The following is a 22,899-nucleotide window of genomic DNA, read 5'->3' as shown; positions in this document are numbered from 1 at the left end:
TTGAGCCCATTATTCCATGTCCTGCACTCTGGGATGATCGAGAAGAGATCCTGGCCTTCCTTTCTGTGACAACCTTTCAAGTAAATGAAGAGCACTATCATATCTCCCCTCAGTCTTCTCAAGGCTAAGTATGCCCAGTTCTTTCAGTCTCATAGAATCATGGAATAGTTGGGTTGGAAGGGGCCTATAAGACCATCAAGTCCAACCCTCGGCTCAATGCAGGAATCCAAGTCAAAGCATCCCTGACAGATGGCTGTCCAGCCTTGTCTTGGATGCCTCCAGTGTAGGAGAGCCCACTACCTCCCTGAGCAATTGGTTCCATTGTCATACTGCTCTCACAGGAAGTTTTTCCTGATGTTCAGCCGGAATCTGGCTTCCTGTCACTTGAGCCTGCTATTCTGTGTCCTGCACTCTGGGCTGATCAAGAAGAGATCCTGGCCTTCCTCTCTGTGACAACCTTTCAGGTACTTGAAGAGCGCTATCCTATCTCACCTCACTTCTCAAGCTGAGCTGTATGGTACTAACACAGCCTTTCCCAAACCGATGTTCTCCAGATGTCTCTCCATGCTTAGCCAGGAATGTGCTTTTTTAAATTGTATTTGCAATTATAACAAAACAAAAACGAGGGGGAGGCTACAAACCACAACACCAATAACAAGAAGATAATGACAACAGCAAAACACCATATCAATTTGCGATCACTTTTCACTACACCATTGGTTAAAAGGAGGGTGGGGGAAGGATTTGACGCTTCTCTCCCAAATATTTATGAGGAATAATGGGAATTGCAGTTCCACACATCTGGAGGGCACCAGGTGGGAGCAACTGTAGTAACAACTCCCTATCACACACGCGCACCCCTTATATCTACTCCCTCCTTGTGTACAATATGCCTCCTCTTTTTCTTTTCATTTCTTCCCAGTCCTGACAATGGCCCTTTTTAGCTTAAAACTAGTTCCAGCTCATCTGCATCTGATCCAGGTTAAGTACGGGTCTGCAACCTGCGGTGAGTTTACCCATCTCTGTATTTTTTGACCAGTAAAAGCATCAGCCTAATTCTTCACACAGATCTGAATGCAGGAACTTGGTTTATATCAGGCCAGAGTTCTAATAAGTCCCATCACGGCTTTTCACATGCTTGGGTTTGGCTTTTCGTTTTTATTGAAAAGCGGAGTAGTCAGGACAGTCCAGATATCCAGGTCAAAATGATAATTTGGCCCAGTTAGAGCACATGGGATACTGTCATTGTTACTCGGAGTGCATGACCCTAGTGGGTTGTGCGGTACACCTTTAGAAGCCCAGCAATCTGGCCAAAGTGTGTTAAATTTACCAAAGAGCCACACGCTCCACATCTTTGGAACCGATTCAGGCTAAGTAAGCCTGGATATGTGCAATTGCTTAAGAATACATGACGCGCCTTGCTAGATCAGAGCATGCACAGCATTGATATATTCGGATAAATTCTCATGAGCTACTTTGATTATGAGATGGCAGAGGCATGTGTGTGAGTGGCCTTTTCTTTTGTTGTATACTCATCCGGAAAGATGGATGGCAGCCTGTTGGCTCCTTGGGTTCCTGCACTTCAGTTAAAGCCCAGGGGAAGACGACTTGAGATGAATCTTCCCACAGGGCTTTTTCAGATCAAGAAGTGCAGGCAGCCCAGGAGGCTGCAGAGCAATGGAAAGATGTATAACAGAAACAAAAAAGACACACTGCAGTATTGGCCACCCCAAGTTTTCTCCACCACTTTTGTGGTGCCCTCCTCCCCACCCACACACAGTGCCCCAGAACGACACTAAGTAAACACTTTTGCTGCTATTTCCAGTTGCAGTGTCAGTACAAAGAAGGAATACCCTGAAGAAGAAAAGTTGTGCGACAAGCCCTGCCGATGGTCAGCCCTACCTGTGAGAAACTGTTGGAGAATTTCTCCTCCCCTAGGAGAAATTTGGTGAAATTGTCCCCCCAGTTTCTAGGGGTGTACGAAACCCCGCTTACCTGGCTCCACCGGGTTCCGCAGGTGGGAGGAGGCGATCCGTTCCTCCCCCCGGAATCCTGCCCGGCCGGCTCTGCTCCATGGCCAGGCCGCAGAGCCACCGGCTGGGCCAACCCACAGCAGGGCCTCCAGCCGCTGCCGGGCTGGTGCAGACGCAAATGGCGTCCTGCGTAGGGGATGCCATTTGCGTCCCTGCTTTAGCCGTGATAGGATACGTAAATATATACGTAGCCTATCATGGGCCTGCGTAGGGACGCAAATGGTGGCCCTAATGACGGCCGCCATTCGCGGCTTCAGCAGCCCGGCAGTGGCCGCAGCAGCCGCTGCCACCGGAGCAGAAGCCGCAACCAGGTAGACTCCGTTTCGCGGGGCTTTCGCGGGGTGGAGGGGTGGGGGGCTCCATTCCACCACGGATTCCAGGGGGCTGAATTCACTGGAATTCGGCCCCCCTGGGATCCATGGCGGAATTCTCTAACATCCCTACCAGTTTCTCTGCCCACAAATAGTGTGGAGAATTTTGAGAGGCCATTTGCGCACACCTCCAATAGATAGATATAGAGCAAACCACAGTTCCAAGTTTGGATGTCACGGGGAACTGTGATTGGTTTCAAAGACAAAAACCGTACAACCGAAACCCCACATGAAATACATTTTAGCAGGCCAGTGGTTTTACAAGACACCCCCATCCACCTGCCCGCCAACCCACTCATACTCTCCCTTCTTGAGTTGAAAGTCAAATGTAAGGCCGGTAGTATTTGTCCCCTGAAGCCAAGATATAGGCTTCTGATCTTTCAGTAGTCAGAATTTCCAGAGGCGAAGCTGTGATAGTCTCTCACAGCAAAAACAACTGGAAGTCTTGTTGCACCTTAAAGACTTAACAAATTTATTCTGGCATAAGCTTTTATGGCCTATAGTCCACTTTGTCAGATGCAGAGAGCATTATGGAGTTTCAGGTTTGTTTTTACAGTGCATAAAGTCCCTCATCACCAACATATACAGTCAGGGCCAGAAATATTGGAACAAGGATAACTGTTTTGGCAGTTGGCCTCTGTACACCACCACATTGAGGTTGAAAGGAAACACACCCAGATGGGAGCGAAGTCAGGACTTTTAGCTGTAAGTCAAGGGGTGTGACAAAAGTGGGGCACTAAGCATTCAGGAAGGACAGCCAGTGGCATACACACACACCCATCATTGGTGGCTCATAAGTAATGGAACAAACCAACATCATTTCAAACTTAAGGATCGCCTTGAATACCTGGATGAAAATCCTTTGCAGTCAATGACTGCCTGAAGTCTGGATGGAACCCATGGACATGACCACATGCTGAGTTTCCTCCCTCGAGATGCTTTGCCAGGCCTTTACTGCAGCTGCCTTCAGCTGCTGCTTGTTTGTGGGTCTTTCTGCCTTCAGTCTTGTCTTCAGTAAGTGAAAAGCATGCTCTATTGGGTTGAGATCAGGTGACTGATCTGGCCATTGAAGAACATCCCACTTCTTTGCCTGGAGAAACTCTTGGGTAGCTTTTGCTGTATGTTTTGGGTCATTATCCATCTGCAATATGAAGCGGCATCCTATCAGTTTGGCAGCATTCGGCTGAATCCGAGCAGAAAGCATAGCCCTATATACTTCAGAATCCATCCTGCTGCTTTTATCAGCAGTCAGGTCATCAATAAACACCAGTGACCCGGTTCCATTGGCAGCCATACATGCCCATGCCATAACACTGCTTCCACCATGTTTGACAGATGATGTGGTATGCTTTGGATCATGAGCTGTTCCTTTCCTCCTCCATACTTTTCTCTTCCCATCATTCCAGTACAAGTTAATCTTGTTTCATCAGTCCAGAAAATCTTATTCCAGAACTGGGCAGGCTTTTTTAGGTATTTGCTGGCAAAGACTTATCTGGCCTTTCTGTTCTGGAGCGTTACCAGTGGTTTGCACCTTGTTGTGAAGCCTCTGTATTTACATTCATAAAGCCGCCTTTTGGGTGTAGATGTTGACAATGACATGCCTACCTCCACAAGAGCATTCTTGACCTGGCTAGATGTTGTGAAAAGGTTCCTCTTCACCATGAGCAGAATTCTGCAGTCATCCCCTTTAGTTGTCTTCCGTGGTCTGCCAGGCTTTTTGCTGTTGCTGAGCCTGCCAGTTAATTCCTTCTTTTTTAGGATGTTCCAAACTGTGGTATTGGCCACTCCCACTGTTTTTGCTGTCTCTCTGATGGGTTTATTTTGTTTCCTCAGCCTAATGATGGCCTCCTTCACTCGCATGGACGCCTCTTTGGACCTCATGTTGGAAGTTCCAGTGAACAGCTACCAAATGCAAATGTAACACTCAGAACCACCTCCAGGCCTTTCATCTGCTTGATTGGTCATGGGGTACCCAGGAAACAGGCCACACCTGGCCATGCAGCTGCTTGTCAGCCATTCATTCCATTACTTATGAGCCACCAATGATGGGTGTGTGTGTATGCCACTGGCTGTCCTTCCTGAATGGTTAGTGCCCCACTTTTGTCCAACCCCTTGAATTACAGCGGAAAGTTCTGACTTCCCTCCCACTGGGTGTGTTTCCTTTCATCTTCAATGTGGTGGTGTACAGAGGCCAACTGCCAAAACAGTTATCCTTGTTCCAATATTTCTGGCCCTGACTGTATGTGCTGTGTAAAAAACCTGAAACTCTCCATAATGTTCCACACACCTGACAAAGTGGCCTATAGTCCATGAAAGCTTACACCAGACTAAATGGGTTAGTTTTTAAGGTGCTGTAAGACTTGTAGTTCCATGCACCTCGGTGTTCAGTCATGCCGGCCACATGACCACGGAAGCGTCTTCGGACAGCGCTGGCTCTTCGGCTTAGAAATGGAGATGAGCACCACACCCTAGAGTCGGACACGACTGGTTGAGGACACCTTTACCTTTAAGACTTGTAGTTGCTTTTGCTACATCCATAGTAATATATTGCACACACATCACAGTTTACTGCCTCAGGCACAAGGAAAGGTGTGTGTGGGGGGAATCCTGGCAAAATCCGTATAACCATGAGCTCTCACGTTGTGTGCAGGATTCAGGCGCGGCATATGCAACCCAGACAGAAATGGCCACCAGAAAAGCCTCCAGATTCCGCTTGAGATGCCTAGCTGACGCGCAACATTCGACAGCTGAGTGAGCCTTAAAGGCTCTAAGTGATGGCTGAGTTGCTGGACGAGTCACCTGGATTTTTCACTGCAGCTGCTCTCCCGCGACCTCTAAGTGTTTGCCTGCTCAGCCGAACTGTTCTCTGGGCATTTCTACACCAGCCTAAAATCCTGTATTTAACGTGAGGCTTTCTGTTTCCGTTTTAAATGCAGGTCACCCCTGACTCCCTTTACATGCGCTTCCTCCCCTCCTTCTTCCTGTATCTGAATCTTCCATGATCTTTCACTGATCTGAGTTGCAGTGCAGTCCTGTTCATGTCTACTCAGATCTAAGTCCCAATGTGTTCCACAGAACTTACTCCCAGGTAAGTGAGCACAGGGTTGCAGCCTTAATGTAGAAACATTCCCAGTGACAGATTCTATAAAGGGGCACCATTTCAGATGCTGGGCATCTCTACACCACCCTAAAATCCTGCTATTAAAACGGGGCTTTCTGCTTCCATTTTAAATGCAGACTCCCTTTACACATGCTCCCTCCCCCACTTTCCCCCTCCTTCTCCCCCATATCTGAGTCTTCCATGTCTTTCATTGATCTCGCTCCTCTTCTTGCTGCTTTCCCTCTTTTCACGGAGGAAACTGAAGCGGAACACAACGGGGTAATTTGATAGCTCATGATCTGCGATCTATTTAAAAACAGAACAAAAGGCATTCAGTGCAGGAGGGTCAGGGCATCATGTAAAGAGCCCACAAACTTCCATGAAGGAGCCATCTCAATCGCAGGATAAAAGCCCAGTGTGAAGAAGCCCCATGACTGCCAAGGCTCCAGAAATGTCCTCTATCTTGGCTTTTGTATTTCTGAATATAGATGGATTGGTGGGTGGACCCTGACTACTTATTTTGGGTGTTCTTTGGAAGGTTGTTGAAGGAAGATGTCAATATTGCTCTCTTTATCAAATGATTCCTCCACCCCCAACGTGCTTGGGGAGGTCTTATCTTTCCAATTCCTATCAACCATGAGTTGTATCCAGTGTTAGGCCAGTGTGGTGTAGTGGTTACAGTGTTGGACCAGGATTCAGGAGATCCAGGTTCTAATCCCTACTTGGCCATGAAGCTCCCTGGGTGCCTTTGGGCCAGTCACTGACTCTCAGCCTAAGCTACCTCACAAGGTTGTTGTGAGGATAAAATGGAGAGGACAGGAGGAGGATCATGTAAGCCACCTTGGGTTCCTTGGAGGAAGACAGATGGGATATAAATGTAATAAAAATACTTGGAGTAGACCCATTCATTTCAATAGGTCTACTCTAAGTAGCACTAATAATGGATGCAACCCCATGTATTTGAAAAATATGTTTTATGGTGCATATTTCTGTAGATAGAATGGAGAGGGGTCTCAATGGCATTAAGATGCACTTAATCTGTGTTACGTTTTACTTTATGGATTAAGTGTCATAAGGACATGCTACACATGACGTTAAGGACATGCTTTAACATGGTATGTATTTTTGTAAACTTACCTATAGCAGCTGCAGGAGCAGGGGAGGGGGGAGAGATCAGGACTGCAGGGAAGGGGTTTTAACTTTTCCTCCTGTGTCACAGTCCCAACAGAAATTGCCCCCTTCCTTTAAAGGTGCAATTCACCCACAGAGGGAAACTTCCATTGGAGGCTGTGTGATATATACACTCAGTAACAGCAACTGAAACTGCAGGACATGAAACCCAGACAAGAAACTCTTCAAGGGAGGGACATCGACTCCAATTATGTCATTAATTTGTGCCCGCTGTAGCAACTAATGCCAAGCTGTGGTCTTGGCCTGCCGTTTCCTCTCTCTGCTTTGGCCCATGCTGACCTAAGTACAACTGTGTTAGCGACACTTGGCTGCGTGCACATGAGCCCCCCCCATCCCACCCACCTGTTCTCTGGGCCTGGGCAAAGTGCTTTCACTTAACCTGTAATTGTAGCACAACAGTTGGATATAACAATGCAGAGGAGAACTCAAAGCACTCTGCCCATGCTCAGAGACTTGGGGGATTCTTTCTCACAAGCAGGTTGGAGTGACTGTATCGCCAGCACTCTGCTTCTGAGTCTTGCCTGCAGGGCTTTTCTGTGCCTTATAAATATGCAGAAAGAAATCTAAAGAACACATTTGCTTATGTTGCATTACCGATGCTTACAGCTCATCACAGAGATTGGAGCGATGTGCTATGCAGTGTGGTGGAGACTTGCTTCCATCACCCCCAAATCTAGTTCAGCGCACCCTCAACCCCTGTTCCACAGATTCAGAAAGTTCCCCGAGCACATTTCCACCAAGTTTTCAGCCTATTGTGACAGCCTTAAGGACCAGGAACTTGCTATTTAAAAAAAAAAAAAATGCAATGAAAGCTGACATTCTGCGGTTGCCCGAATTCCAGTCACTACCAAATCCCACACTTGTATGTTGCCAATTGCAGAATGCTCATGTCCAATTATGGCCAAAGCGTGGACACAGCAGCAAATTCCAATAACAGAAAACAGGCACACAATTTGAAAGGTCCTTACTGAAACAGTCCCAGTAAGGCAGAACTGGAGAAATCATTCAAAGGGCTGTGCGAGCTCAGGGGATCAAGCTTGCAGTGTTTTCCCTACCCTGCAAATACATTCCAGACGGGGATAGCAAGGTTAGTCTGTTGTAGCAAAAGCAACGGTGTCACTGCATCTTATTGTACCTAAGCTTTCATGGGCTAGATCCCATAACCTGGTTCCCTCCAGATGCTTTGGACCACAACTCCCATCATCCATAACCTTACGGCTTGTGGGAGTTGTAGATATCTGTAGAGCACCCGGTTGCCTACCCCTGTGCTGGATACCTGTTCATTGACATGCTCAACTGAAGGGGCTGATTCTTGCCTTTTAAAAGCCCTATACAGCTTGGGATCAAGGTGCTTTTTAGGACTTCCTCCAGTACATGCCTTCCTGAGTCCTTTATTGAACAACAGACAATCTGCTCCATGTGCCCTCGGCAACTGACGTGTCCACAGGGGCCGGGCCTTCTCAGTAGTGGCACCAACTTTACAGAATGCCCTCTCTAGGGAGACCTGCCTGGGCCCAACCCTGAGTGTCTCCAGGAGTCAAGGCAAAAACCTGGCTTTGCATGAAGGCCTTTTGAATCACCCAATTTGTTGCTTTTCTCCTACTGCAATGGGGACAATTTGCCTTTATTGATTATGGCTGTTCTTATTCTGCAGGGCCTTTTGTTTATTCTTGGCATGCTTGCCTAACTTCTGTCTGACTCGCAAAATGTCACAAGAGCAACACCAGCAGTGTCGATAGATGTGCTGTCAAAAACTTTATAAAAGTTGCAGTGAAATACAGTTTTTTCTACAGTTCTGCAGCTTTCCCCTTGCCACACACCTACATAATTCAAGAGATTTTATAGCAATTGGCAGAAGGGTGCTTAGGGCAACACATCTGCTCACAGCAGCCTCCCCCCCCCCACAATTCTCTATACACAACATGCCCGAGGCAGATGGGGGAGGTGGGGAGAGAGAAATGGTGAAGTACATATGCACAAAGTACATATACACAAAGGAATAGCAATTGATGGAGGTCTCGATCTACACACACTTTGCACAACACAATGGTGGTTAATGAGCCACTGTGGCTTGTTAACCACCTCAAGTGTGCCAGTCGCATGCCGGCCCGATTTATTCATTCATTCAGTCATTCGTTCATTCCATTTCTATACCAACCAATAGCCGAAGCTCTCTTCATAATGACCCTCGCCAAACACGGCCTCTCATGTTCTCCAAACCTGGCGAGGGTGGTTTGCTGCGGTGGGTAACAACCCACCCAGAAGCCATAGCCTGTTGTCGGGTTTGGGGGGTGGTTTGTTACCCGCCCCAGCAAACCACCCTCGCCGAGTTCAGACGACACAAGAAGCTGCGGTGGTGGACTTGAATCAGCAACCTGGCACCTGCAAACGCCGCAACCCACTGTGGTTTAAATAAATAAGCCATGGTGGGCTGCAGTGATCAAGCAAAACAGGTCACTGACCAAGGAGGTTGTAGCCCAGGCTAGCATGATCAAAACTGAAACAAGAAACTAGCCAAGCCTGGCACAGCAGGCACAGCTGCTGGCTATAAATCTGCCCCCCCTCACTGCCCCCACTGATGAGTGACCTGCAGAGAGACGATGGAAAATTAACATCTTGGCACTCAGCTACAACCAAGATGGTTAAAGTAGATCACAATCTGCTGAGGGATCACTGGATGATTTGCAGACGGGCACAAGGGTTTCCAACTCCCCAACAGGTGTAACAATGGTGACAGGTGCTCAGATGTAGATTTGTACTCTTACCTGTCCGTAATTGGCTCCGCCCCCTAAGCCATCATTTTGCATCTGGCTCCACCCTTTACCCATCACCCCAAGCCACTATTTTGTACATGGGGTCCAGTTGGGGAACCTCGTGATGCTAGTAAAACACACCAACGCAGACCTCAAAAGCCTGAAGTCTGCCCACAGCTGAGCCATAATGTAGGATGTGTTAGGCTAGGGATGTTGAATCTCAGGCCTGTGGGCCAAATCTGGCCCACCAGGATTCCCAAGATAGCCATGCCCCTTTCACCTGACCACCAATGGTTTGATGGTTTCCCAGATTTTCTGAATTCCCTCCCCCCATTTCTAATAGGTTGGAATTCTTCTCCAAAAGCTGGCAGTGAGATCTTTAAGCTAAAATATGCTGGTATTTTTGGTCGGGGCCATGGTGGCTTAGTGGTTAAGATGCTGAACTGCAGACTGGAAGGTCGGCAGGTCAGCACTTCGAGACCCGAGTGCTGCGTGACGGAGTGAGCTCCCGTCTTCAGTGCCAGCTTCTGCCAACCTAGCAGTTCGAAAGCAAGAAATTGCAAGTAGATAAATAGGTACCGCCTCGGCGGGAAAGGTAACAGCGTTCCGTGCACCTCGGTGTTCAGTCATGCCGGCCACATGACCACGGAAGCGTCTTCGGACAGCGCTGGCTCTTCAGCTTAGAAACGGGGATGAGCGCTGCACCCTTCAGTCGGACACGACTGGTTGGGGACACCTTTACCTTTTTATTTTTGGTACCCCCTGTACACTTTTGCCTTCACCCCGGCCCACCCCTGGAATGCGGCCCCCGGGAGCGTCTCCAAAATGGAATCCAGGCCTCCGGCTGGAAGAGGTTCAACGCCACTGTCCTAGGCTAACGCTGCCTTCTCTTTCGCTGTCACTAAACAAAGGCACACCAAATAAGGCCTGACCACTGGGGAGGAGAGACACAGGCGGGGCTACATGCATGGACATCAGGGCTTTAAGGGATACTGGTCCTTTCAGGCAGAAGGACCCAGCAGCATAATGTCTGCCTTCACTTCCCTTTGGCTTCCAAATCCAACCCAAGCACTGAAAGCAGATAAGACAAGCACAGCTATCCATCTCTGCCACTCTCCCCAGGTTTTCAGTGCAGCAGCAGTGGACCAGGGGGGTGGGGGAGTTGTAGTTGCTTTGCTTGACTTATGAAGGCGGGGGAGGCCAAAAGGCCTTGTAATAAAATCCACAAGCCCCCACCTTAACTCCTCCCAATTTTAGCCAAATCATGCCCCCTCCCAATAGCCCCCCACCCCACACACAAAGCAGCTATGGAGAGACATCATAAATGATAAGCTGGCCAATGCAACACTTCCTGCCCCACCTGGCTGTAATTTGAGCAGGCGAACCAAATCAGGGGATAGACGACCACACCACCAGGTTTCACGCTTTAAGCTGTTACTTTAGGGTGCAAACCTATGCACGTTTAGACAGAAAAAGGCCTACAGCCCCCAGCATTCCCCAGCCAGCATGGCTAGCTGGGAGTTGTAGGACTTTTTCTGTCTAAACACGCATATGATTGTGCCCTTAACCTGATGAATGACACGGTTTAGACATCGCAAGAGGTTCGAAACAGTCTGGGGAACACCAGGGAGGTCCCCCTGCTTGCAAAGCTTAAAAGTAGTCACACCTCTTGAGAAACTGACCATCAAGACGCAATCCAGTTGGCGGAGGCAGCAACAGACAAGGCCATTTGCTTAAGGTCACTGGGGGAGGGATGGGCATACAAGTAAAGGGGTGGGTTTGCATTCCCAGTCTTATGCCCTTCGAAGCAGCAATGCTCTCTTGAAACACAGCTCTTTCTGCAAGCAAAGGAAGCAACTGTTCCCACGGAGAATGCCACTCCCCTCCAGCTCAAAGGCTGAATTTCCAGCGACTGTGGCAATAGCAATTCTCAAGCTTTAGCCAGGCTAGAAAGGTCAGGATCCAAGGAGCCAAATCCTCAGGACAGCCTTTGACTGGCTCTATTTCAACAGGATCAGGTCACCTACATCTACTGGCTTTATCGCAAGCATCTTGGGAAATCCATTTTCACTGTCGCTCACGAATTCTTGACAATGTCACCACCACTCTGGCAGATTCGCATTGGTCCGGTTCACACCAGGAAAAGCCTGCGCATAAGCCTGCGGTGCACACACCCATAAGACAGATGACTCGCCTGCTTGCCATATCTAGAAAATATCAAAGCAGCTCTAGGGGGGTAAAGGAGGGAGGATCGATGAATGCACTTCAGGTAAAATGCACCTGTTGGAAGGTGACATCCCCTGCCCCCCAAAAGAAAAGCATTTTGACGTTGAAATGTAAATTCGCTTTAATGCAAGGCCTTTAATCCTATTATTATTACGTGCACGTTTAAACCCGCATTGTGGCCATTCACACGTTCACAGAAAGGCTACACGGGGTTCGTGTCCATCCATCTCGACAGCTTGCAGAGACCCACCAAGACACCCAAACAGTTGCCAAGGAAATGCACGTCCTTGGGGCCGCCGCCAGCTCCCCAAGCGCGGGTGGGTAGGTTTGGGGAGGCGTCCGGGGCCGCTCAGCCGCAGCCCCCGGCCCATTTTGACCCGCGATGCGCCCCGGCGGTGGCGAGGGAGGCTCCCGGCCGGGCCTCGGCCTCCTCCTCCTCGGGTATGGATCCGGCAGGGAAACCTCCGCCTAAAGAAGCCCGAAGCGGAGGACGCCCAGCGCCAAGACGCGCCACGAGGCCGCGGAGACGCGCGCTCGGCCGCCGGAGCTCCTCCGCGCGACGCCACCCGGCGGCGCGCTCTCGTCGTCCCCCCCCCGCAGGAGCCGCTCCTCCTCGTCGCCGCCGCCGCCCTGGGGGGGCGCGGGCGCGGGCCCCCCGAAGCAGAGGCGGCCCATGTTGGCCTTGAGCACCTGGCAGAAGGGCCGCTCGGTGCCGTCGCAGACGCAGCGCTCCAGCGCGGGCCCGCCGGGCGCGGCCAGCAGCTGCCCGATGGCCGCGCGGCAGGCGCCCGTGCAGCGCCGCCCGTTGAAGAGCTGCCCGCAGCGGGCCAGGTACGCGGCCAGGGGCGCTCGGCAGGCGGGCTCCTGCTGGCAGCGGAAGCGGGCGGCCGTGCAGCCCAGGCCGCCGCGGGAGGGGCGGGGCAGGCACGGCTCGATGGCCGCCTTCAGCCGGCGGCAGCGCGCGTCCTGCCCGCACGCGCAGCGCTCCAGGGCCGGCCCGCTCCGGCTGCGGTTCAGCCGCACCAGCGCGCCGATGCAGTGGCTGGGGCAAGACGGGGCAGCGCCGCCGCCGCCGCCGGGCGCGGGCTCCTCCCCGCCCAGGACTGGCTGGCAGGCCGCTTGCGACTGGCTGTAGGCGGAGCCGCAGTCCGGCTCGTCCTGGCAGCGGAGCAGCGCCGCCCAGCAGGGCTCGCCGACGGCCTGGGCCCGCGGGCAGCCCGGCGGCGGCGGCAGCAGCAGCAGCAGCAGCAGCGGCGGCCACATGGCTCGCGCGCGCCTGGCTCGGACTCCGGGTCCGGAGGCGGCTGCGAAGGCTCCTCTCGCGGCCTTCGTCGCAGGCGCGCGCAGCTGCAGCTCGAGGGCGCGGCCCAGCGCTTGAAGCCGGATCCCCGGGTCGCGCGTGGCCGCAGGTCCGGGGCACGTCGGCGAAATCCGTTTGCCGGTTTCCAGCGCCGGCAGGGAGAGTCGGGGCCGCTCGACTCCTTTGCTCAAGCGCGGAGCGCTCTGGCCGAGGCAGAGCTGCCCGGGATTCTGCTGCCCGGCGGGGCAGGGGAGGCCTGCCTTTGGTCCGCGCTGATCACCCGCTTGCTCAGCAGATGCCGTCGAGAGATCACAAACGGCAACTCCGTTAGGGCTCGGGTGGGGAGCGGCACCCCTGGGGGGACGGGGCTCCTGCGCGTTTCGGCCTGCCCGCGTCTCTCTCTCCCGAAAGCCTGGACGGGCTCTGGAGAACGCTTCGCTTCCGAGCGGACCTCGGTGCCAAATGCGCGTCCCCAGCCCGCACGTCTTCTTCGGGCGCGAAATGGGAGGAGGGACGGAGGGGCTCTCCCCGCATTCATCTTCTAGGCAGTTACAGGCTCATTGTTCCCTTGAACTCCGCTCCATCTCTCCCTCCCCTTCTTCCTAGCCTCTCCTCTTCGCCCTGTACAGCGGGTGTGGTCTTCAGGCCTTTTCCAGACGGGGCTGCAACTCCATGTGGGGGGGGTGGAGAGGAGAGGCTGTTTTCATCCTTTATACCTCTGCCAGAAGGCCTGAGTGCTTATTGGAAGGACAGATACTGAAGCTGAAGCTCAAATATTTTGGCCACCTAATGCAAAGAGGAAACTCCCAGGAAAAGACCCTGATGCTGGGAAAGACTGAAGGCAAAAGGAGAAGGGGACGGCAGAGAATGAGATGGCTGGATAGCATCACCGATGCAATGAATATGGACTTGAGCACACTCCGGGAGAGAGCGGAGGACTGGAAGGCCTGGCGTGCTATGGTCCATGGGGTCACAAAGAGTCGGGCATGACTGAACGACTGGACAACCTTTGCCAGGGCTGTGGAGCATCGGCTCAGAAGTTCATCCATCCCATTGACTCTACATTCTGATACAGGGTTGGATCCAATCTTAGTCCTCTGTAGAGGTGACCCACTGAAATGAATGAGACTTGTTAGGTGACTAACTTAAGTCCCGTTCATTTCGATGGGTCTTCAAGGCTGCATTTGTTTATTATGTTCCTATACCACCCCGAAAAAACATAATAAATGCAATAACATAGTAAAACAATATAAAAGCCGTAAGTTTAAAAAAGACTAAAGTAGGACCCAAGATAAAAGCCAGCAGCCGTGCAAAGATCTAAAAATGCACCAACACCATTTTTAAAACGGAAGGGCTAAAAAGCCTGGGATAATAAAAAGGTCTTCACCTGATGCTTAAAAGACCACAATGTAGGTGCCAGCGAGCCTTTCTGAGATGCTCCTTCCACAACTATGGTGCCACCAGTGAAAGGGCCTCCTCAGTAGCCTCCTGCCTCACCTCATTCAGCTGGTGCCCCCAAAGCAGGGCGTCTGAGGATGTTCCTAGGGTCCAGACAGGTATATATGGAGGCAGGCAATCCTTCAGGTAACCTAAGTAGGACTAACATTGGATACAACCCATAGCTTTGTATACATATAGTTGGAGGCCCCGCCCCGCCCCAGAGGACTAACTGACATCCATGGCCCTGTGGGGAAGAAAGAGTGAGGGAGCAGGCAAAGGGAACATCAGGGCATGCTCCAATTGGACTGCCCCTCCCATGGGAGATGAGAAGGGGGAACAGGGCCATCCCACCAGCTCTGCTGACAGTCTACCTCATTCTTTTTTCTCCTCCCCATTGCCTTTTCCTTGTGTGTTTTGTCTTTTTTAGATTGTAAGCCTGTGGGCAGGGACTGTCTTCTTTGTTCATGGATTGTAAGCTGGCCTCATTGGGGTCCGTGGTGGAATTCTCCTCCATCCCTAACTGCATGTCATATAACGCCATGCAAATAGGTCAGCCTTCCCCAGCCTGGTACCCTCTATGCTGGCTGGAGGATTCTGAGAGTTGTAGTCCAACATATCTGGAAGATACCAGATTAGAGAAGGCTGTGATAGGTCCAGTGCAGCTCTCGGATCACCCTTTGGTATTTAGTGGGGAGGCCCCATAGCTCAGTGGTAGATTGTGGTTTGTATGCAGAAGGTTGCCCCAACCCCGGATTAGTCATTCGCATCCCTAATTAGGGATGTGCAAACCCACCCTCATCTGGGTTCTCCAGGCACCTGCCCAGCCCCTGCCCCCACTCGCCAGTCCCTGGACTGTGCTTGAGCCCCTCCCATGCTCGGCAAGCAGCCTGCACTCAACCTGGCGGCCTTGTCAAGCTCTGCAGTTGCCAGTTTTTTAAAAACAAAATGGCAACTGCAAAAATGCACATATTTGTGTACGCTCCAAAATGTGCATTTTCACAAAAATGCACATTTTGCTCATACACAAATATACACATTTGCAAAACATGCACATTTTCGCATTTGCAACTATGTGCATTTGCAAAATGCGCGTTTTCCATGCATGCACAAATATGCTCATTTCTGCGATCGCCGTTTTATTTTTCAAAAGGTGACCACGGAGCTTGATGAGGCCACCAGTGTGAGTGCGGGCCGCTCGCCTGGGCAGGGGCGCGGCGAGTGGGGCTTGGGGGTGCAGGTGGGGGGGGGTTCTGCTGGGTTCCCAGACGAATCAGGTGCCTGCGCCATCCCTATCCCTAATTTATTATTTTTTATTATTACATTTCTATACCGCCCATAGCCAACGCTCATTTTATTTATTTATTTATTATATTTCTATACCGCCCCATAGCCGAATCTCCCTGGGTGGTTTGCAAATGTTAAAACATTAAAACACAATATACAAAGTTTAAAAACCAGTTACATAAAACATACGGACAAACAACATATAACTAAAAGAACTTTGAACTAAAAACGATTTGTTTAAATGGGAGGAGGCGACCCTTCAGATAATCTGGCCCCAAACCATTTAGAGCTTTGAATGTTAATATCAGCCCTTTGAATCCGGCCAGGAAATGGACTGGCAGCCAATGTAGATGGAAAAGTTACAACATTCATTCATTCATTCATTCATTTCTATACCTCCCAATAGCTGAAGCTCTCTGGGCGGTTCACAAAAATTAAACATACACCCCTGCTGCCTTTTTCTCCTTGGTGAAAAGGCGGGGGGTTGTTCTGACAGTTTCTGGAGCTTAGGAGAGACACCTATAAAATCCAAATACACAAGCTGGCTCTTCGTTCTCACTTTGGGAAGAGGAAGGGCATCCCCCTTCCCAGAAGCCCACAGTCTTTGGAATGACACCCCGTTGCATCCAGGGAACCAATGCAACACCCATTGTGGGAACTGTGATTTACCGACTGAGGGGCAGGTGTAAGCTTTCTTTTGCATGTATTGATTATATTCTGCATCCATGTTACAACTCTGTATTCAATAAACCATATGTCATTCTTTTACACAAGTGTTCTTGTTTCATCTCAGTAACCGAAGAATCTGTTTTGACTGGATCCTGAGTAGATCGGGTCCCTGGGTTATTACACCCCTTCTGAGACCTCCAAAGGCTGACACCTCCCAGAGTACATAATACTAGGCTAGTGGGACCAATGGCCCTGTATAAGAGACGTCATGCAGCAAGAAGGCAGAGTAGCCCTGTAAAGCTGCTCATTTTGTGTAGAAATGAATGCATGGGGAGGGAAGTGGGATCAATTGCACAGGGACCTGCAAGCATACGTTGGATTGTGCATAGGGGGCCCCTACAGGCAAGCCATAACCTCCATTTTTGTAAACCAGCCTGGGTTAAATGTCTATGAAGGGCAGAAAACAAATGCCTTACATGAAAAAATACTTTTCCTTCCTCTTTTGGGCAGGGTGCAAATCATGTGCAGGGAGCCTGTGCACATAGGTGCGAACAGGGCCCTGAACATGTAGAAATTGGCATGAGAGTTATTAAGGGGCATGATCCCATTCCCCCCACGTGCATTCTGTTCTATGGGGAATGAATGTTTGCACCAGTGTAGTTTCTGCTGCAGCAGCCAGTGTGCTTGTGACTTCCATCGAGGTGAAGCAGTGTGCTTGTTTTGCTCTGGTGATTCTGTGTGTGCGTGTCAAATGTTCATTTGTGCAAACGTTCAAGGGGCCATAATTCAGTGGCAGCACACATGCTAGGCATGCAGAAGGTCCCAGGTTCGATTCCTGGCTTCTGGTAGGGCTGGAAAAACTTATGCCGGAAGCCCCGGAGAGCCACTGCCGGTCAGTGTCAACAATACTGGGCAAGTTAGACCAGGGGCCCGACTCGGTCTAAAGCAGTTTCCTATGCTCCTACAGGCACATGAGCGCAAAGAGCTACAGTGGTGCTTGCAGAACTAGGGTTTGGGGGTCGGGAGTGGCTGTTAATCACGGCCAGTGACACACTGAATAGCATTTTCTGGGCCAGTTCCTCTCCTTTGTCCTGCCTGGGCCATGCGGTGAGCTGGGCGCCTTTATGGGCGAGACGATTGTTCACGCCCTACAGCCTGCCAATGGCCTTTTCCTGAGGGCCTCTGTTCGGCTGCCACTGCCTTGACAAAGCGCACTCCACAAGCTGCGGGAGCAGTGGTACGGTTCACTCCATTTCTCTCTGGCTATTGAAATGGAAACGAAGCCAATTTCCACACCCTTCCGAGGGTGGGGAGGGCTTTCAGAAAGCAAGCGAAGGAGAAAGGGCGAGCAAGGAACAGAGAGTGGGATTCTTGGCAGCTGGACAAAGGCACAAAGGCCCCCGCGATTTCCCTTTCGCTGGGGGCGGGGTGGGGATGTGTGCCTGTGGGAGGGAACCGGAGCAGGACATCCAGACAATTCTGTTCCAAAATAGGGTGAACATTCTACCCAAAGCAGGATGAAATCTGCCCCCAGCTGCAAAGCAAGATGGACACACGCCGGTTTTCTACACTGGGTAGTGGATGGGATTGAAACGCGACAGCGTAACGTCCACCTTGCGATCAGCAACGCATGTCTTAAAGCAAGCGTGACGCTGGCAGTTACTCTGGTCAGCCACCCGTGTGAGAAGACCCCCCCTCCCCCACAATGACAAGTAAGGGTTACCACTGAAAACAGCACAGTCACATTTATGAGGCCCCTGGATGAGAAGGACACCGTACCCTTTGCGAATTAACCACTGTGTCTTTGAAGTCGTATCCTCGGAGCCAAGGCATGTGAACTTCTGCATGTAGTGATGCCAAGTTGCAATTAAAGTTGCCAGGCTATAACTCTGACATTGTGCCCATCTCTCTAATGAAGGGGTAGGGAACTTTTTTTCTGTCAAGGGCCGCATTCCCTAAGGGTAATCTGTTGGCTGCTGAAGCCAGTGGTGTGTAGGGCCGCTGCGCTTTCTCTCCCCTCTCCCTCCCTCCTGCAGCCACTCCCTGTTGTCTCCCTCTGCCATCCCCTTTTCTCTCTCTTCCTGCCACCCTTTCTCTTTCTCTGTGCCACCCCTATTGTCTCTTTCTGCCATGCATGCACTGTCTCCCTCTGTCTGCCACCCTCTTTCCCTCTCTCTCTGCCACCCTTTTTGTCTCTCCACCATCCTCTCTCTCACTCCCTCTGTACCACGCCCTTTTGTCTCGGTCGCTCCCTTTCTCCTTTCTCTATCACCTTCTCTCTTTTTCTGTGCCACCCCTTTTTGTCTCTTTCTCTTTGCCACCATCTCTCTCTGTGTGTGCTGCCCCCCTCTCTCTGCTGCCCCCTTTTGTCTCACTCTCTCTGTCTTCCTCCTGCCAGAGGAGGGATAGATCACTCTTGCCAGAGGTCTGACTCAATTGCTTGCAGAGGGCTTTTGAAATTACTCTGAGCCCCTTTGTGGCCCTAGGGCTGCAGGTTGCTCACCCCCGCTCTAACAGATTCACAGCAGTGACAGAAAATACAGCTGTTCACCCTCTTTCATCGCTGCAGTCTTAAGATGGAATGTGGGAGGAGGTAGCAAGTATCTAAATTAGGCTTTACTAAATGCTGTGTAGTGTCACGTTACATGAAGGACAATTGGAATGAAGAAACAAACTATGGTTGATCCCCCATTTTTGAAAATATAAAATCCAGCTGTTACGCAGATCTGTATCCATCCTTAGGTGAAACATTAAGTGGAAATGCAAAACAGAAATAGCAGGAAGCTAGACAGGTTTTATATTAATAAGCTGGTGATATTTTTAGGTGGTGTACTAGGTTAAAAAAAAAAAGCAAGTCAATAAGAAGCCAAATTGGGTAGTTTTCTCTAGTAGTTTGAGGAGATGTTCCCTCTGTGAAGAGGCACTCTGCCTTTCAGCTCAAACAAAAAGGGTTATGCCACTTTTGAGATGGTGCCTGCTATGATATAGATACATGGATACCTAAAAACAAAGGACGTCTGCTTCCCCCTCCCTCCATTTCTAAACCTATTTTAGTCAGATGCAAATATATGTAGATTTAGGGTGCAATCCTGTGCATGTTTAGACAGAGAAAAGTCCTACAACTCCCAACATTTCCCATACAACCCCCAAAGTTGTGTAGGACTTTCTTCTATCTAAACATGCACAGGATTGCACCCGTAAGCATCTATTGTACTTACAGCCTCTGTTGTCCTCTTTGCTTCCTGGCCTAGCAGCCCGGTGACATTTTGTCCCAGGATGTAACGGCTTGCACTGACTATTATATGCATGGCGTTCAGGGTTCAGACAGGGCCGGCCCTACCATCAGGCACAGTGAAGCAGTTGCCTCAGGCAGCAAATGCTGGGAAGTGGCAGCAAGGTGTCGGAGGACAGAGCTGTATGCCACCTGGCCTGGCCTGCACCCCCTAAGTTAGACTGCTACCTGCAGGTGTAGTAGAGGCAGATATCCCATCGTCAGTGTTAAAGAAAGAGTCCTCTGCCAATCCAGTTGGCTTTTGCATATGGACTAGGAAGGGGCACCATCTTGTCCTTCGCCTCCAGCAGCAAAATGTCTTGGACCAGCCCTGGGTTCAGATGATGGCTACAATACTAAAGACCTGATTCCAATCCCTGATGGACCAGATCTCCAAAATCTTGGGAACCACAAGGAAAGTATCTCCTGGTGAGCACAGCAACCAAGCAGGCTGGTAGGGGGTCAGGTGTTCTCTTAGGTTCCTGGTCCTGCGTTGTTCAGGGCTTTGTAAACAAGGACCAAAACCTTAACTCTGGCCTGCCAGCATATATGCAGCCAAGGCAGTTCCCTCAGCACAGGTAAAATATGCCAGCGATAAGAGAGCCAGCATGGTGTAGTGGTTATAGTGTTGGACTGGGACTCAGGGGATCCGGGTTCTAGTCCCCACTCGGACATGAAGCTCACTGGGTGGCTTTGGGCCAGTCACTGACGCTCAGCCTAGCCTACCTCACGGGGTTGTTGTGAGGATAAAATGGAGAGGAGGAGAAGGACCATGTAAGCTGCTTTAGGTTCCATTCCAGAGCGGGGAAAGCAGGATATAAATATAATAATTAATTAATAAGTAAATAAGCTGCTCCCATCGACAGTGACCTCTTTCTGTGCCTATAAAGCTGCTCTCTTAAGTACTAATTAAAATACCTCCAAACAGACATGGCACAATCATCTGCTTGTGCCGATGGGAAGGGTTAAATGACCTTTTGATAGTCCCAGAAGTACGGCCGCACTCTTATCTGCGGGATGTGGGGGAAGAAGCTGGTTTAAACTGATGCAAATTTCTGGCATGAGAGGGATTGTTGTTTGGCTAGGTTGGTAGATCGGCTGTACTGTGCTCTTTCTGGTGTTGTGATGGACTCGGACATTTCTGGTGTAGCGAGACGAGCAGTTATTCCATTCCCAAAGCCAAACAGCACAGTATGTACACATGTCGGTGGAGAGAGAGAGAGAGAGAGAATTCCTTTTCATAGCATACATGAGGTACAGGCTGATTTTCCCTTGGAGGTATTTCATCACAAAACAAAGACACAGTGGTCTGGGTTTCATTTAGTATAGTCCTGTATTGCTTATTGTGAAGAGAAGAAGGGAAAAGATAATGGGATCATTCTCCCAAAGCTGCATAAGATGAGGCATCCTTCCTTACAATGCATAATCCTTGGGGTTATGATTTGTTGTTCTTGTTATATAACTCTCTGATCTAAGGATAATAAAATAGACAGTGTGAGATTAAGTCTTTGCTTTCCTCTCTCTAATTTGGTTTTGGGGGTGGGGATAAATCTTTAGCTTCACTTCTTCCCCCCTTCAGCTGATAGGATTTTTGATGTGACCTGGAATGGGCACCCTTTTCTGTATTCACAGCAGCATTTTACTATCCACAATCCACAGTTTGTTGTTTCATCAGTTTATAGACCTTAGCCTCTATAATACCCAGGGTGAAGGATCATGGGAATTGTAGGCCAAAACATCTGGAGGGCCACAAGTTGCCCACCCAGATATCTTGAAAAGGTTTATAGCATAGGGGAGGTTCATAATGAGACAGGTGATCCCTTAGACAGCCAGGCCCTCAGCTATTTAGGGCTTTAGGGCACAACGCCAGCCATGCTGCCTGGGGAATGCTGGGAGTTGTATGACTTTTTTCTGTCTAAATATGCCTAGGATTGTGCCCTTAGGTTTGCAGCCCTAAAGATTAAAATCAAGACCTTGAAATCAGCCCCCAAAGCAACCAGCAACCAACACAGGTCTTTTAAGACTGGTGTAGTATGTTCACAATATTGTGCAGCATTTGGCAGCCAAGCTGCCACATTTTGCACAGATTGTGGGTTCTGGACATTCTCCAAGGGTAGCCCCATGTGGATTGCAGGCTAAACGTGATGAAACCAAGGCATGGATAGCTGTTGCCAAGTCAGGAGTCTTCAGCTGGGAGGAATGGCCTCTTCCTGGCCATGCTGCTTCCACCCCTTGGACAGCTCCTGTAGAGTTCTGACTGAAACCTGGGGCGGATTCATGGCCCCACTGACATCGGAGCCACCAGCCTCCACTGGAGTCCGTCATCATCATACATACAAATCGCAGCTTCATTTCTCCAAAATGGTGCCAGCCACCCAAGAGGGAGGTGTTAGCAGGCTGGTACAGGAACCTCATGATTTGCAGAAGTACAAAAAATATTTAGGGGAGGAAAAAAAGCCCTAAGGAAGGCTGTCAGGATTCCCCTTATGCCCTGCTGAGAACTCCAATAGCCTAATCAACACTCAGACAAGAGGCTGCATTTCAGGCTTTAATTCCATTTCCCCTAATGAGGCATACAGATGCAAATTGCTACAGACTCACAGACTACAAAGGAAAAGCCTTCAAGGAGTTCAAAGGGGAGCTACGAAAGTTGGTCTCTGTTTGGGAAAAGGCAGCAAACTCTCGTAACTTAAGGGGTGCGAGGAGAAACTCTCCCCCTCTCCCGTGATACCTCTAGGTGCAGCTGTTGACACTGAGCCAATCGGGCAGAGCGCCAAAGTTCAGCCCCTGCGATTCCCCGCTTGTGCCTGCATCTGCACCCTGCATCTAAGAGTTCAGGTTGTCCTTCCCTCGCCTCCCCCTGTTCGCTATCACTCACAAGGATGTGTGAAGGGAGGGCCTCTCCATCCAGCTGTGCCTCTGAAGCCTGGGAAAGTTCCTTCCCAACGTGTTGCAGCTCTTCCTCAGAATCTGAGCTGCTCTGCCACTCTATATGCTCAGAGGCAACCCTGACATTGGGATTCCCCCCCCGCCAACAACCTAATGTTGACTGAGCATGCTAGCTGGCCACAGAATGCTTACAGACTATTGTAGAATGAGATGGGAAACTGGGCTGGGGGTAAATGGAACCAAGTCTCCTGGAAGAGGATGTGGTTGATTGAACAGGAGCACTCGACACTGCAACATTTGGTTGCATGTCTCTGTTTTCCAGATTCTAGAATGGGGGTGCAGAACCTGTTTGAGCTTGAGGGCTGGATTCCA

General features: G+C 50.3%; 1 protein-coding gene across 1 annotated transcript; it reads right to left on the bottom strand.

The window, feature by feature from the left end:
• Positions 1-8,439: 8,439 nt before the first annotated feature.
• Positions 8,440-16,459, bottom strand: LOC146337018 (growth arrest-specific protein 1-like). The gene has a single exon (XM_084816412.1). The coding sequence runs from the start codon at positions 12,935-12,937 to the stop codon at positions 12,143-12,145; it is 795 nt and encodes a 264-aa protein (XP_084672538.1). The 5' UTR covers positions 12,938-16,459; the 3' UTR covers positions 8,440-12,142.
• Positions 16,460-22,899: the final 6,440 nt, after the last annotated feature.

This window comes from Heloderma suspectum, chromosome 11 (genome assembly GCF_057233095.1).
Source record: "Heloderma suspectum isolate Gila_16-S chromosome 11, 16-S_ref, whole genome shotgun sequence".
Taxonomy (NCBI): Eukaryota; Metazoa; Chordata; class Lepidosauria; order Squamata; family Helodermatidae; genus Heloderma; species Heloderma suspectum.
This window is presented reverse-complemented; position numbering and strand designations above follow the sequence as displayed.

Bases quoted from the DNA above. Each gene is read 5' to 3' on its own strand.
- LOC146337018 (XM_084816412.1), bottom strand. From the start codon at position 12,937: ATGTGGCCGCCGCTGCTGCTGCTGCTGCTGCTGCCGCCGCCGCCGGGC.